Genomic DNA, 17,245 nt, shown 5'->3' on the forward strand with positions numbered 1-17,245 from the left:
CACATTCTCCTTGCTGCTGCCATCAGGAAAGAGGTAGAGGCCGCAAGACTCGCACCCACCAGGTTCAGGAACAACTGCTCCCCCTCCACCATCAGACTCCTCAACAACACTCATTGAGAGACTCACTTAAGGGCTCTTATTTGTGCACTTCATTGTTTTGTTTTATTCTCTCTGTATTGCACAATTTGTTTACATTTGTTATCTGTTTACTGTCCTTTTTATTTACATGTATATGCTGTGTACAGTTTATTTTTTGCACTACCAATAAGTGGTAATTCTGCCTGGCCCGCAGGAAAAAGGAATCTCAGGGTTATACGTGATGTCATGTAAGTTCTCTGACAATAAATCTGAAATATGGCACAATATGGTAACTTAATTTATAGGATTGTAGTTGGTTTATCTGTGTGGCTGCAGGAAGTAAGAATTTTGGTGCATTCATTTAAGGTTCCTTTTTTTTGTAACAAAATAATTCATTAAAAAATTTAACATGCTGTATATGCTGGTGTATAAAACAACTCTGTATAAGCCGACCCACCCCCCCCCCCCCCCCCCCAGAATTTCCACTTAAATGTATGTTTTGAGTGCTGTGTAAGATTACCCAAGTCTGACCAGTGGAGTGATGCTAACACAATATTTTAAAAGCAAATTAACTCAGTAAAGGTTTTAATTTTATTAGCATATTTTAAATAAACCACCTTTAGCTCATTTAACAGGTCATGTATAGCCTATACACAGCCAATGGCTGTTGGATTGGTTGGATGAACCCCGCAGGGGGAGCGCTGAGACTTTGTTATCAAGGTTCAGATTTTATACTTGGCATATAAGACGACCCCTGGTTTAGGGTGACATTTTTAGTTTCGACTCATCATATACACTGGCATATACAGAACATGATTAACTTTTGCCTGGTGTAAGGCAAGCAAAGAGTCACCATGAGCATTGCTCGGCGCCCCTAACAGTAGGAGAAAGAGAAGCAAAAGAGAGGCCCTTCACAGTCATTGAATGTCCATGGATTCGCCTCCAGCGTTTCCACAGCCTCTGCAGCCACACAGACTCCTGTTCGATTCAACGGCCGCCCGAGCTCCAGGTCCAAATCTCCAACACGATCAGGAAGCCTTCAATGCCCGAAGCCCTTTGGGAGCCTCTCATTTCCCAGCTCTGCACACATGGTGTATGACTTGCATTGGAAATTCTCCGCAGGTTGGTAGCTTTTTGGATGATTGACTGGCGTTCCTTTCGCTGATGCAAAGAGTTGTAATTAGACAGCCCCATTCACGGCACCAAAGCCTTTTAAAATCCAGCTGCTGTTCTAACATGGGAAATAATAACGAGGAACACAACTGATTTATACACAGCAAGCTCTCATAAACAAAGGTGCATTAACCCTTTGGACTCTGTCCATTTTTAACCTTACATAGTATATGTAAGGCTGGGACAATGGGTAATCGACAATACGAACACCCAGTACAAACCAGCTGGTGGTTGGATGTAAAACCAGTCCTGGAAAACTGGGACACAGAGTCCAAAGTGTTAATGGGCAGATGATCCATCCACTTGAATCATTTGGCTGGGGCATGGCAACAAACTTTGTGCCACTCCCTGCCACTACTACAACAGTGAATATTTATTTAGGATCACTTTTTCCTCACACCCTGATGAAGGGGCTCCAGCCCCAAACGTCAGTTTTGTATCTTTATCTGTGCTACATGAAGGTCACTGTTTGACCTGCTGAGTTTCCACAGCATCGTGTTGGTACTTCAATTATGGTGTCTACGGACTTTTGTGTTTTACTCTTTTCTTCCCTTTTTAATATTTATCTTTTATTTTTTTCTCTCTTGTGGTGCATTGTGCTAATTTAAGTTATACCTGTTAGTTTGCCGGTGGGCTACACATTACTATGCAGCCACAGTGAGCAAGACTTTCATTGGATCAACCTTTTTTTTTAAATTAAAGACATGGAAGCCCTCATCTCTGGTAACACTGGACAATGAAGATTTTGCTTCCTGAACACTTTTGAGCGTATTTTTTGTGTATTGGGCTGCTTAACATTTTCCTATCGTGTACCGTTTTGTTTTTTAAGATGTAACCTGTATTTGTGGTTTCCTGTTATGTTTGAAACTAAGGTTCAACACCATTGAAAACTCACTTGGCCATCTTCCCTGCTGATCTTGGTGCCGTCAGTGATGGACAGAGTGAAAGGTTTCACCGGGACATTGCATGGAAAAACGGGATCAAGGCAACTGAAATTCAACAGTGCTGGCCACTATTGTTGGACCCTGACACGAGAGGCATCAGATGCCGAGTACAAACGATAATCAGTCGCAAAACATTTTTAGCATCATTACGTGATTAAACATGAAAGTTAATGTTTCTCCAACTTCCTATTGATACAACAAATCTGAAATAATCTTTGTGTTCAGCTTGAAGTTGTCTATCATAATTCCCCATGGTTTTTTTTCTGGAAGCAAACCTTTTGAGAGAGAAAAAATAGTTGCCCAGTGTTGTACCGGGCTCATCTTTAACAATATTAGTTGGTTGAAGCAACTGAGGACTAGGACTTGAATCCTCTGAGCGATCCAGAGATTACCTGGCCTGTCCATTTTCACCTCTCTTTGCGTTGCGTTACGCCACCCACAGTGTTGGTTTTCTAAAGATTCTGGCAGCTCCGGAACCCAGGGCGGATTTGGCGCAGGCGGTGGGGGCCAGTGGTTTGGGGGGGGGTGGGGTGGGCTGCGAGAGCGAGAATCCGACAGAAACATAGGCAACCTGCGAGCCAGATCAGATCTTAGATATTCCCCCCTCCACATCCTGTTTCCAGTCAATGTCAGCAAACAACTTCTGAAATGAGGTGATGCACCTGAATACATGAAGGAGATGTTGCCAAACCTGTTGGTTCAGAAAAGGGAGTTTGGCTCATTGCAGAGTCTCTGGGTTCACATTTCAGCTGCAAATGTCAAACTTTCCTCATAATCTCTTTCGAGGTACCTCTGGTTTGAGCCATTCCCTGATGTACAGATAATATCCGTTGTGAGAGGCTAGTTTGCTAATTCGACACAATCCATTGACGTGAAGTAAACACAATTAATTCATATTTTGTAACTGTGACTGCCGGTGAGTCAGGAGGTTGGCATGCAATGCTGTGCAAAGGGAGTGCTGTGTTATGAGACATAGTGCAGCTCTCAGTGAACGCAGATAATGCCACTGGAAGAAGCCTTGGGCAGTGCTGGACTCAGCACTCGTGGCTCAGCCGATAATGTAGGCTGCTGGCGGCGCTGGACCCACTGCTGCTGGTGCGGACCCCGTGAGGGCAGAGACATAGCACTGCCTCGTAGAGTTCAACCGCCCAGTCCTAAGGCAGATGGCTCTGTGGAGGTGTTAAACGGCCTGCTGAAGGAGTCGACGGTGTTTTAATCTTAAACCCTGCCACCTTGGAGGCCTGTGCCCAAGATGGCAACTCCTGTACTGGGAAGTAGCCGTGAGGGATTGCAGACTGCAGGGAAGCAGCGCAGGGCACCTGAAACGGGGAAAGAGATTCACGATTCAAGATGCCTTATTGTCATGTAATAAACACAGTGGAATATTATGTAGAATTTGCTTCCGTAGGGCAGACAGATTTGCCAATGGCAGAAATTGCCTGAAGCCCCTCTTAGAGAATGAGAAGTGAGAGTTCCCCCCCCCCCGTCGTCTTCCCCCCCCCCCCCCCCACCTTGCATGGATTCGCCTCCAGTGCTTTCTGCAGCCCCCTCAACCACACAGTCCTGTTCAAACCAAGAGCGAGAAGCAAGGAGACGACCTTACTAGACAAGTGACCCCGGCGGTGGACCAGCGATGGGAGGTGCTCAGCCGCTGAGGGACCCTCACAGGCAGTGGGCGACTTGCAGGGGCAGGGGTCCTGTCGGCTGCTGGAAACCAGAAATTGAAGTCGGGATTCGAGAGGCTGCTGAGGGGAAGAAGGGCTCCCAAAGGGTGTCGGAGGTTTGGATCTGGAGGAATTTGTGCGGCTGCAAAGGCTGCGGGAGGACGCTCAGTGTCTCTTTCTTCTTCTCTACGAGAGGCACCGGGCAACACTAATGGTGACTTTTACAGCAGGTAGAAGGAAATTTCGTGTAATATTACAACCTGTACATGACCATAAGGAATCTTGACTCTTGAATATTTACTGAGTTACTCTAAGCCTGATGCCTGGATACTTTCTTTCCCCAGCAGAGGTGTTTGGGTGCTGAATGGTCTGCAGGGCAGCCCCTGTTCCTGAGCCTGGCGGGGTGAGTCTTGTGGCACCGAGACCTCTTTCCCAATGGCAGCAGCGAGAACAGAGCGTGTGCTGGGTGGGGTGGATCCTTGATGATCACTGCTGCTCTCCGACGGGAGCGTTCCCTGTAGGTATTCTCGATGGTGGGGAGGGTTTTGCCTGTGATGTCCTGGGCTGTATCAGCTACCTTTTGCAGGGCTTTACGCTCAAGAGTATAGGTGTCCCCATACCAGACCGTGATGCAGCTGGTCAGCACATTTACCACCACACATCTGTAGAAATTAGCCACGTCATACCAAACCTACACAAACTCCTGAGGAAGTAGAGGTGCTTTCTTCACAACGCTAGTCCTGTGTTGGGTCTAGGAAAGGTCCTTCGCAATAGTCCCTCCCAGGAATTTAAATTTGCTCATCCCCCAGTGATCACTGGATCGTACACCTCTGGTCTTCCCTTCCTGAAGTCAACTATCAGCTCCTTGGTTTTGAGTGTGAGGTTGTTGTTGGTGCACTACCCACCCACGTTTTCAATCTCCCTCCGGTACGCTGGTTCATCGCCCCTTTATTACAACCCACTACCGTGGTATCATCAACAAATTTGTAGATGGTGTTGTTGTTGTTGTACTGAGCCACATATCTGAAATAGAACATGGAATATTACATGTCATTACAGGCCTTTTGGCCAACAATATCACGCCAAACTATACACAATTCTTTCAGCATTAATCTAACTTTGCCAAACCTCACAATCCATAGCTCTGTTACTTTAGTACATGGATATAATATCCCAGTTCCACGTATCGATACATGCCTGGAGTTAATCTGCCTTCCCTATCAGGATTCTTGATTTAATATGAATACAGGCTAGACTATTGGACCTGTTCTGCCCACTGAACTTGTTCATAACTTCCAAGTTTGTTTCGACTTTCTCATGTGCCGAGCAGCACTGCTGAATCTCCCCACAGGGTAATAGTCTCCCTTCACTTCTGTCTTGGAAAACACTGCTGTGGGTAGACGAACCTGTATTCTCCTCTCCTGCACCAGCCATCCATTCAATCTGCTTTATCCTCCTGACACTTCCCTCACTAGCATGTGGTACCAGGAGTTATCTGGAGATCACCTTCCTTGAGCTCGTGCTTTTTAACCTTCTACCCTGCAGAATTCCCTGCATTTACTCTGCAGAGGCAAGATTTTTTTTAAGGAAAAGAATGGTGGGTGTTTGGAATGGACTGGAATAGAGGTGGAACCAGATACGATAGTGCAATTTAAGACACTTCTGATTAACCCATGATTAGGAGGGATGTGGATCATGTGCAGGCAGTGAAGATTTACTTGAATTTGGGAGTTTGGTATGGAGGATCAATCCTTGCACATGTTCTATGGCAACTGCCTCACATTGAGGATTAATCTAAGATTTGGCAATCACTACCAATTTTGCTCTCTCTCCAGCTGTCTAGTGTGAAAGCCCAAGCTGTATGCTGAGGTAGCGTGTGTGGTTTCAACCCCAGATCTTCACATCAACCCAGGGAAGACTCTGAACCCAATCCATATCTCTTCTTCCTCATCCACGAGGGAGGGTTCCATTGGGGAATCCCATGGAGTAAGACCATATCCACCTGGGATTAACTCAGTAAGTGCACATGGCGTCTCCCCAACACAACTCTAACACAGATCCCCTCCTCCAACTCAGCTAATCCATCCATAAGGCCACAAGACATAGGAGCAGAAATAGGCCATTCAGTCCATTGAGTCTACCTTGCCATTTAATCATGAGCTCATCCATTTTCCCACTCGTCCCCACTGCCCGGCCTTCACCCCATAACCTTTGATGACCAAAGGTCATCAAATCTCCCCCTTAAATACACCCAATGACCCGGCCTCCACATCCGCCTGTGGCAACAAATTCCACAGATTCACCACCCTCTGGCAGAAGAAATTCCTCGGCATCTCCATTCTAAGCGGGCACCCTTCAATCCTGAAGTTGTGCCTTCTTGTCTGAGACTCTCCCACCATGGGAAACAATCTTTCCACATCTACTCTGTCCACGTTTGAAATGAGATCCCCTCCCATTCTCCTAAATTCCAATGAGTACAGGCCAAGAGTTGTCAAACACTCCTCATATGATAGCCCTTTCATTTCCTCGAATCATCCTGGTGAACCTCCTTTGAATCGTCTCAACATTAGTGCATCTTTTCTTAAACAAGGAGCCCAAAACTGCTCACAATACTCCATGAGGTCTTGCTAGTGCCTGGGGCCTCCACTCCCTCTTTCACACTGGCTGAGTCTCCAACCTCTAGTGTCGTGCGAAAAAGCCAAGAACATGTATGACACATGGACAAGTCTGGACAGAGATTGGAATCTGTTAGCTGACATTGCAACATATTTAAGGCTTCCATGTAATCTCTGGACCCATGCCAAGGAACTTGCACAAGAATACATTAAAGCTCAAAGTAAGCAGGCATTTCTCAATCATTCATTAATTTGATGCAATAAAATTATAAATGTTTTAAATGTGTGTTTGTTCAGGCTTTTGGGAACATTATGTGGTTTTATAATTTTTAAATTTAGACATACAGCATGGTCACAGGCCCTTTCAGCCCACAAGTCCTTGCTGCCCAATTACACCCAATTGACTACACCCCCGGTACACTTTAAAGGGTGGGAGGAACCCAGAACACCCAAAGGAAATCCACACAGGAGAACATGCAAACTCCTTACAGACAGCATGGGATTTGAACCCCAGTCCCGATTGCTGGCGCTGTAACAGCATTACACTAACTGTGCCACCCCAAGTAACAAGAACCCCCGTGGGAGTCTTGTTCGGAATGTCATGAGGCATAGGACGCATGGAACCTTAGCTGCATGGATACAGAATTACTTTGGCTGTAGGTCAGCGACTAGTGGAGTTCTGCAGAGATATGTTCTGGGACCCCTGCTCTTTGTGATATTTTTTTTGAACCAATGACCTGGACGAATAAGTGGAGGGATGGCTCAATAAGTTCGCGGACGATATATTGGTTGGAGGCGTTGTGGATAGTGTTGAAGGTTACTACAGGATATAGATAAGGTGCAGAGATGGGAGGAAAAGTGGCAGATGGAGTTCATTCAGGATAAGTGCAAGGTGGTACATTTTGGAAGGTCAAACTTGAAGGCAGAGAACATGGTTAATGGTCGGATACTTAACAGTGTGGAAGAACAGAGGGTCCTTGGGGTGCAAATCTATAGCTCTATTAAGTTCACCGTGCAGATTGTTAGGAGAGTTAAGAATTGAAATCAGGAATCATGAGGCAATGTTGCATCACTACAAATCTCTGGTGAGACCACACTTGTGTTCAGATCTGGTCACCTCATGGCAGGAAGGATATGGAAGCTACGGAGAGGAGATTTACCAGGATTGGAAAATGTGTCTTATGAGGCAAGGTTAGCAGAGCAAGGGTTTCTCTCTTTGGACTGTAGAAGGATGAGAGGAGACTTAAAAGAGGTCTACGAGAGGCATAGGTAGGGTGGATAGCCAGTGACTTTTCCCCAGGGCGGGAGCAGCAAACAGTAGAGGAGATCGATAAAAAGAGAAGGGAAGAAAGTTTGGGGGAGAAATCAGGGGTAAGTATTTTACATGGAGAGTTGTGGGTGGCTGGAATGTATTGCAAGTGGTGATGGAGGCTGGAACATTGGGAGCATTTAAGAGGCTCTTAGACAGGCACATGGATGAAAGAAAAATAGAGGGTTATAAGGTAGAGAGGGTTTAGTTTGGCTTTTTTATGGTAGGAATATATAGGTAGGCACTATATCGTGGGCCTAAGGGCCTGTACTGTGCTGTAATGTTCTTTGTTCTTCAACTCCCCTGGATTCCATCATTCCCCTGTATACTTGGTCCAATTAAGACCACAAATCATACATGCAAAAATAGGCCACTCAGCCCATCAAGTCTGCCCCGTCATTCAATACTTTGACCGACCCACACACACACATATTTTTGGAATCTGGACCTCCTGAGGAAAACCCAGGCAGTCATCGGGAGGATGTGCAAACTCCACACAGACTGCCACAGAGGTCAGGATTGAACCTGCGTCGCTGGAGATGTGAGACAGCAGCACTACCTGCTGTGCCACTGAGCCAGTCTGCATTCATCTGTCCTATTCTCCTGTTCTTGCCCACACTAGCATGTGGCACCAGATGCTATTCAGATGAAGGGGAGTCACTGATATAATGTGGCAGGTTTGCACAGACAAGATTTGGTAACAGGCCCTTCCTGGACCTCTAGCCCCAGCTGCCCAAATACACCAATGAACCTACAAATCCCATATGTCTCTAGGAACGAGGCTGAAGCCCACGGAGACATAGGGAGAACGTACAGACTCCTTACAGACAGCTCCGGATTCAAACCTGAGTGCTGTGCTAACCGTGGCACCCAAAAAATTACAACAAAATTCTTGCCAAAGCCCAGGATTGAACCAGAGATCTTTAGATTTTCAGTCTAATGGTTTCCCCTTCCCCCGGAGCTATTTCGACTTGTTATCGTAGGGCAGACGCGTGATTGATCGTAAATTGGAATTTTAAAAAAAATCAAATTCAGACATTCAGCAGTAATAGGCTATTCTGGCCCATGAGTGTGCCGCCCAATTTACACCTTATAAACCTACACCTGGAGTGTGCTTTGAACACCCCCAGTACATTTTGAACAGTGGGAGGAAACCAAGTCCCCTGGAGAAAACCCATATAGACACAGGGAGAACGTACAAACTCCTTACAGAGAGCGCAGGACTTGAACCCTGGTCCGGTCCTGATCACTAGCGCTGTAAAGGTGTATTTACACCAACCATGAGGCCCTAAACTTTTAACTGATTTTCTTTCGATGTTGACCTTCAGAACAATAATGGTAGAAGTTACGGAAATCTCCCCGGTCCTATTGGGCAGCGTCAAAGAGTTGTTTCTGTGGTGAGAAGGTAAACGGGGCCGTGATCCACTCAGAAGATAGCATCAGTTCCACCATCCCTTAAGATTGGGCGTTTTCCCCAAACAGTCTATTGGAGCATCTTCCAAACCACCAGCCCCTGCGTCCGATTGAACAGCTGTAGAACTATGAAGACATGCAGCACAGAGCAGGCCCTTCTGCACAATTTGTTCTGGGCTTGTTCCGTTTTACTGCATTTGGTCCATGTGGTCGGCGTAGTGGTTAGCGCAATGCTTTCACAGCGCCAGTGATCGGGACTGGGGTTCGAATCCCACACTATCTGAAAGGAGCTTGTACATTCTACTCGTGTCAGCATGGGTTTCCTCTGGTTCCTCCCGCTTTGAAACATACTGGGGTGTAGGTTAATGGGTTGTAAGTTGGGCGGCACGGACTCTCAGTGCTGTAGTTATATATATATATATATATATATATATATATGTAAAAGAAGACTCCTTCATCCTGTTAGATCTGTCCCAGTGTCTTTTAAATTGTGTGCAGAATTGGCTGGCCTGTAGAAAGCAGAGTAGTAGCGGACAGAAAGTATATTTTGCCAGGAGGTCAGTATCTAGTGGAGCTCCACAGGGACTTGTGATTTGTATAAATTACCTGGACGAAATAGTAGAAGGATGGCTCGATAGGTTTGTGGATCTATGAAGGTTGGATGTGTTGTGGATGGTGCTGAAGGTTGTCGTAGGTTACCGCAGGATTCAGAGTGGAGCAGAAAAGCGGCCAATGGAGATCAACCTGGATGCATTTTGGTGCACCTGCTTTTATTGCATCCTCCAGTGGCTCGTTCCAGAGAAGAAATATCCTCGGAGCAAAATTGTTGCACCTCGAATCCCACCAAAATATCACTCCCCCCCCACCTTAAATCTGTGCCCTCTAGTTCTGAAATCGTCTACCTTGGGTATTTATAAAAGGCCTTCCTTCAGCCTCCTGCAGCATCTAAATTGTCACTAGAGACAGTGGACCCAGCTCCGGGGGGAGATAAAGGCAAGGGATAGGATTGCTCTACTAGGAGCTGACACACAGTGAATGGGCCAAACGTCCTCTTTCTGCGCCTTCTGAGTCCCCCGATTTTCATGCCAGCCCAGGAATTCCGATCTAGTTACTGTCCCGTGACCAGGAGTGAACCCACGACTTCTTGGACTGGGCTGAAGGCAGGCGAGGAGGCTCAGGCTGAGAGAGGCGGCGGGAGGGGAGAGGTGAGCCACCGCCCTGTCACCACCCAATGCAGACACGCAAGCAGCAGCTCCTGCAGCCGCTCACCCAGGTGAACAGCTGGGAGCCTTGTGTTCACAGAGTCACAGCTACGCTGCCACACTGGGACAACAGCACCACTGTTCCCAGCTCCAACTGTTGGACTTTATTTGAATATGTCGTCCTGATTAGAGACTGTTGACTACTGGTTCCCATCTGTGCAAAGCAATGGAACATGAACTGCACCCAAAATAATGGTTAACAACAGGGAACAAAGTTTATTAAAGGGAGAGTTAGCCGTCAAACTAGATTTCAGATGACTCATGGGTATCGTTGCCTCCTTGGTTCCAGAATGTTTATGTCAAAAGAAAGAAAAAGACTCAACATTTATTTTGCTTTATTTTAAATTTGATCTCATTTTACTGCAGCATTTTTATTATTTGCCTTGGAAATTGTCAATGAGGTCAGGGTTTTTGGTCCTGTGGACTACGATGCATGCTGAGAGTAATGTGGGAGACAAACACCTAAAGTCGCGACCCTTTATTGACACCATGTCTGCGGGGGTGTGTGTGTGTATGGGTGGGGGTGGGTGTGTTCGGGTGTGAGTGTGTGGGTGTGCACGAGCATGCGTGTGTTTGGGTGCGTGTGTGGGTATGTGTGTATGTGGGTGTGTGTTAATGTGTTTTTATATTTAGCCGTACATGTGTGTGCATTTGTATATATGTACATATGTGTGTATGTATGGATGTTCTTGTGTACACACACGTGTGCATGTGGGTGTGCACGTGTGTGTGTGTGTGTGTGTGTTTTTTAACATAAACACTAGTTTTAGTGTGGGTTCTGTTGGATGGTTTGACAAGTCCAGGGTACCTGGGGTTTCTATGCTGGGGTCGGTAACCTTTGGGATGTCCCAAGGTGCTCTGTGGTCAATTCAGTACTTGAAGAGTGAAAGTGGTGGTCATTCTGTACTGAGGATGTGTCCTCACAGACAATGGTCAGGTACTGACCAGGCAAATATGCCCAGCAGTATTCAGCACCCCTCACTAGTACTCCCTGGGAGTTGTCTGCTTGGCAATAGACCCCCTGTGGGTGGTCTAGTGGGTGGTTCCCCCACCCTTCAGCCACAGTGGTCATCTTGCAGGTCAATATCTCGCCCGATGGCTGTACCTCCTGCTTCTCTTCCACACCCACTTCCAAGCTTCCCCACACGTTCATATTTCTCCCCGCCTCGAGGGCCTTGCCGAGGAACCTGCTCCATGGCAGATGCAATGTCCAGACATAGGGCAATGTCACCAACTTATTGTTTCTCCTGAGACAAGAAACTGGGGTGCCAGAGAGAACTGTTCCAGACACCAGACGGCTGAGGCATATGTCACATGCATGACACACTGCGACTTCTGCCTGCTGTAAGTCGAAGGTTCACCGTTCACAATAAGAGAAAGAGAAGCAAACGAGAGTCGCTGGGTGTCCGTGGATTCACCTCCAGCGCTCCCGCAACCTCTTTAGCCGCACAGACTCCTGTTCGATCCATCGTCCGCCCGAATCCAAACCTCCGACATGATCAGGAAGCCTTCAGCGCCCTTCTTGCCTTCTTGAACCCTGGTTCGGATACCTGGGTCCCGCGAGCAAAACCCCCTCCTCCCCCATCCTGGTGTGATACCTTTGATTGCCAAGTACTTAGGGATAAGTGTTCTAGACCTTGGGGTCTGAAGGCAGGGTGGAACGACAGATCTCGGGAGTGGACAATTCAGTGGAGACCGGTCTCGCCTCGGGCTGGGGGAGAAAAGGATTGGTGGGCAGGCCTGGATTAACAATTAAGCAAAGTAAGCAAGTGCTTAGGGCATCAAGGGAAGGGGGAAACCACAGAGTTTTTCCCAGTGCCGGATTTACCATGCTGCAGCCGAACTAAGGCCCCATAAAAGGGCCCCCCCCCCCCACAATGAATGGAAAAAACCTATATATATAAGTTCTACTTAATAAAGTAGTGGGGCCTGGCCTAGAAGAAAACTGAAGTTTTAATCTATTATTTCACATTCTGCACTTATCAAGTCTTAATGTCTTGACAGTTGGACAATGGGAGGGTCGAGGGGGAAGGGAAGGGTCGAGGGGGAACTATTGTTGGACTGGGCTTAGGACATCAGTTGGCCTTAATCCGGCCCTGGTGTTGGGACAAGGGAAGGGGTCACTGAGAGCTGATAGCTTGTACCTCAGGGAACGGGAGTTGGCCTGATGTTGGAGTATGGGAATCGAACTTTAAAACCAAGTGTCATGACCTTTGTGTTTCAGTGGTGGGAAGTCGAGGAGAATTCAGCAGCAAAGTTGAACCTCGTCAGCGGCAGGAGCTCCGTTGGAGAAGGGCCCAGGTCACTTCTGGCTCCCGAGCAAATCAAACGGGAAGATGAAGACTTCAGCTCGTTCTTGGACCTGGATCTCCTCCTATCAGACCTTACCGGAGCAGAAGCTGGTGCCAACATTCCCGTGCCTCCAGGATACTCACTGGCACCAGTGCCAGAGGGCGGCGGTGGTAAATTTAAGCGGGAAACCCCTCAGCCCGCAGACTGGAATGGCACAGGCAACCCAGGTACCAGCCTTGTGGCCGAACTCTTGTCCACCGATGTCCAAACGGGCCATCTCAGGCTCAGCAGTCAGGTCAATTGTGTCGAACCCCGCAGCAAGACCTACACCACTCTGGGAGGGGCGGATCAGACTGCCTCTGTCACATTGGTGGAGAAACTGGTGACCTGCTCATCGATGGCAGCCGGCCACGGGCTCCAGAAGCAAGGGCGGGTGGCCGCAGCCTCCTCCACCGCCAGTCCGGTGCCAAGGAGTCATCCAGGCCGGCACTTCTACCTGCAGGTGGGAGCGGCTCCAGGAGATGGGGGGACCCAGCCCAGGAGCCAGCAGGTTTCGCAGTACCAGCTCCCCGATCACTACCGGCAGCAGCAACACCTTCTACCACCCGGCCTGCCGAATTACCATGCTCCACCGAGGTACTCCACCTACTACCCACAGCAGCCCCTGCACCAGTACCAGGGGCAGATCCACTTCTACAAGGGTCCCCTGCCCAGGCATGCCGCCAACTTGTCAGCACCCTCTGCCCTCCTGGGCTCCACGCCGGCCGCAGCCACTCCCGAGGAGCCCAAGCACAAGCGAACCCGGCGGACCTGGGCACGGAAGAAGACGGCCACCCACAATTGCGAGTACCCTGGCTGTGGAAAGGTATACACCAAGAGCTCCCACCTGAAGGCCCACCTCCGCACCCACACAGGTATGGTTCTTTCCTCGGCCACGTCCGTGGCTCATCGAGCAGCAGGTGGAAACCATGTGGGAGAGAGGGAGAGAGAGAGAGAGAGAGAGCACAAAGGGGATTCACCTGAACATTCCCTGAATTAGAGGCCTTCAGTTGTGGCGAGAGATTGGACAGATTGGGATTTCGACCCCAGAAGTGGGTAGACAGTCGGAAACAAAAGGGCTCAGGTTTAAAGTGTGAGGAAGGAGATCTGAGTGGAAAGGAGGAATCTATTAATACCTGTCAGGGTGGAATTAGATACCATTACTCCACTTAAGAGGCATTTATGGATGTAAATGGGAAACATGTTCAACATAGACAAGGAAGTACTAGAGAAACATCCATGGAAGGTTGATATATAACCAGAATTTCAGGCCTGAGGCTTCTTCAGGAAGGGCTGAAAGAAGGGCTCAGGCCCGAAACATCAGTTATAACAGGCTGCACAGATAGCGTGACGTTGTTACAGCGCCAGCAACTGGAGTTCGAATCTGGCGCTGTCTGTAAGGAGTTTGTACGTTCTCCCCACGACTGCTTGGTTTCCTCCCACCCTCCAAAATGTACCGGGGCTGTAGGTGAATTGGGTGTAATTGGACGTCACGGGGTCATGGGCTGAATTAAAGGAATCTTTACCTCCTGTGGATGGTGCGAGACCTGCTTAGTTTTTCCAGCATTTCTGTGTTTCCACAACAATCGTGGTGTCTGCAGACATTCGTGTTTCACAGCATAGACATGATGGGCCTGTTTCTGTGCTATATCACGCTGCCTCTATGACATCCCTAAAGCAAAATAGACGGCATTTTTTGGACGTTGTGTAGGTGTTGAGCGACCAGTTTGTACACTTTGGTTGAACTGGCTCCAGGGAGGAAGGATTCAGCTCCAGGGAGATAGAGACCAAGAGGAGTTTCGATGGTTTAGAGAGGGGGTGGGAACAGGTGACAATGGCACGAGGACCAAGGGGAGCGGATTTGGGGTAATAGATACCAGAGGCAGCGGAGAGAAGTGGCGGATGGGGGCTCAGTTAGTGAATCCACTGGCTCGCAAGCACCAGATACATGGGCTCAGCTGTTGCCTGTGTGGAGTTTCCACGTTCTCCCTATGAAGAAACGAGAGGTCTGCAAGAGTATGAGAGGCATAGATAGGGCGGGCGGGCGGCCAGCACCTTTTCCCAGGGCAGGAGTGGCAAACACAGAAGGACATCTCTACAAAGTGAAGGGAGGGAAGTTTAGGGATATAGTTTTAACTCAGAGAGTGGTGGGTGCCTGGAATGTGTTCTGGGGGTGTTGGTGGAGGCTGAAACATTAGGAACATCTGAAAGACTCTTAAACAGGCACAAGAAAAATAGAGGGTTATGAGGAAGGGAAGGATTTGTTCTCTGGAGTAGGTTTATAGAGGTCGGTGCAACATCGTGCGCTGAAGAGCCAAACTTGTGCTGCAATGTTCCATGTTCTATGACTGCGTCTTTTTCCCATGGGTGTTCTGGTTTCTTCCTGCATCTCTAGGACGTGCAGGATGGGTGGTTAATTGGGCTAGTGTGTAAGCAGCCTCTGGTGTGACAGTGAGTGATAGGAACAAGGAGCAGTTGTTGAGATGGTGGGGAGAACGGATGGGCATGCATTTGATGGGCTGAAGGGCCTGTTTTCCTGCTGCATCTCTCCGTGATGGTATAAAGCGGAACTTGCTTCCCTTGAGGGAGTGCAGACAGGGTTCTTAAAATTCACTGGAGGGCAAGCAGCAAGAACGGGGATTGGTCGATTTGCTACTGGTATCTTGGTGTAGATTTGATGAGCTGAATGCCCTCCTTCTGAATGTCAGATCCTCTGGATCTCTGCGTGGGCTCTCTCCTCCACTTGTCTGAAATAACCAGCTCCACCAGTCCAACAACTCTCCTGGATCTCCACCCCGTTCCAGTTCTATTCGCCTGCCATGCCCCAACGACGGTGCAGTGTCTTCAACTCTCTCCACCCAACCTCTGGAATTCCCTTCAAGGAACCCGCTGCCTCTCTCTCCTTCTTGCAGTCATTCCTTAGAACTCGCTCCTGGCCTCCTGAGTGCAGCTCTGTCCGCATCCTGGGTTCAATTCTGACCCCCCCAGAGCTGCTCGCGTGGAGTTTGCACATTCTCCCTGCGACAACATGGCTTACCCCCCCGCCCTCCCCAGGTGCTCTGGTTTCCTTTCACATCCCAAGGACATGCAGGTCATCTGCTGGACATTGACCCTTGGATGTTGATGAGTGGTATATCTGGGAGGAGTTGAAGAGTATAAATTGGGAAGAGTGTGGGGTCAGTTGTAAACAGATACTGACATCAACAGTGTAAATGGTTTTTTTTTTTTTTTTTTTTTTTAAATTTTTTTATTTTTCACACCATAAATCACATTAGTCATGATATACACTATTTCTTTTCACACATATACAGTGACTTTTTCTCCCCCCCCCCCTTTCCTCCCAAACCACCCCCCCACCCCCCCCTCTCATCCATTTTAGGTATACAATCTAGGTTGCATTAAGCCAGTCAGACAATGTTGTCATTCAACAAAATTACACCAGAAATTCTACTGAGTCCATTCTTTTCTTTCCTTCTCCTTCCATCAACTTAGGTAATGTTTGTCCCCGGTAGGTTTTCGCTATTGTATTTAATGTAAGGCTCCTATACTTGTTCGAATATTTCAATGTTATTTCTTAACCAATATGTTATTTTTTCTAATGGAATACATTTATTCATTTAAATTTGGTAGTTTCTTCCTTTTAATTTGGTTATGTATTCCATTAATATTTAAAGACATATAGTTCAGCGTAGCCCTTTTATATTTTGTTTATCTTCTCTTTCCGTTTTTCCATCATTACCTTTCCTCCTTTTCCATTTCTGTTTTCTTATTTTCAACTCTTTATAAGACAACATTCCTACAACATCTAACATTTTCCTTATTCTCCTATTTCTATCTTATTTATCCCCAATCTCCCCTTCACCTCCTGAGTTGTCCTTTATCCCTTGTCGGACAACCACATCTCCCCTCTCCATTTGGATTTGCGAATCCACTCGCAAGCGTCAACTGATTTTGCAGTGACCGCTATTTCCCCCCACCCCGCCTCCCCCAGAAAAGATTTCACTTTTCATATGTCACAAAGGTCCCTCTTTTAATTCCCTCCTTATTCTCTCTATTCCATTACCTTCCCTTATTAATTCTTGTCTATACTATCCATATTTTCCTCTAAGTACAGATACATTCATGTATGCTCATTGTCTCTATTCACTCTTATACCTCTTTACCTGCATACATATCAATCGTGATCATTTTTACTCTCATTACCCGTCTTCATCCCTCAGTCTATTTTTGTCTTTACCCACATACATATCAGTCGTGATCATTTTAACTCTCATTACCCGTCTTCCTCCCTCAGTCTATTTTTGTAATTGTTCTGCAAATTTTCGTGCTTCTTCTGGATCCGCGAATAGTCTGTTTTGTTGTCCTGGAATAAATATTTTCAATACCGCTGGATGCTTTAGTATAAATTTATACCCTTTCTTCCATAAAATCGCCTTTGCTGTATTGAACTCTTTTC

The 17,245-nt window shown here is 47.4% G+C and overlaps 1 protein-coding gene across 3 annotated transcripts in view; it reads left to right on the forward strand.

Moving 5' to 3' along the window:
- LOC138758402 (Krueppel-like factor 1) overlaps positions 1–17,245 on the forward strand; it is a 56,055-nt gene that overhangs the window by 24,605 nt on the left and 14,205 nt on the right. Inside the window, exons 2-3 of one of the 3 annotated variants that reach the window (XM_069927262.1) lie at positions 4,207–4,262; positions 12,683–13,664. In XM_069927262.1, the coding sequence (XP_069783363.1) occupies positions 4,224–4,262; positions 12,683–13,664 (1,021 nt within the window). In that variant the 5' untranslated portion in view covers positions 4,207–4,223. Of the gene's footprint in view, positions 1–4,206; positions 4,263–5,930; positions 6,696–12,682; positions 13,665–17,245 lie in introns of those variants that run through there. The other 2 variants (XM_069927261.1, XM_069927260.1) reach the window with 2 other exon arrangements.

The sequence above is a fragment of the Narcine bancroftii genome, chromosome 3 (assembly GCF_036971445.1).
Source record: "Narcine bancroftii isolate sNarBan1 chromosome 3, sNarBan1.hap1, whole genome shotgun sequence".
Taxonomy (NCBI): domain Eukaryota; kingdom Metazoa; phylum Chordata; class Chondrichthyes; order Torpediniformes; family Narcinidae; genus Narcine; species Narcine bancroftii.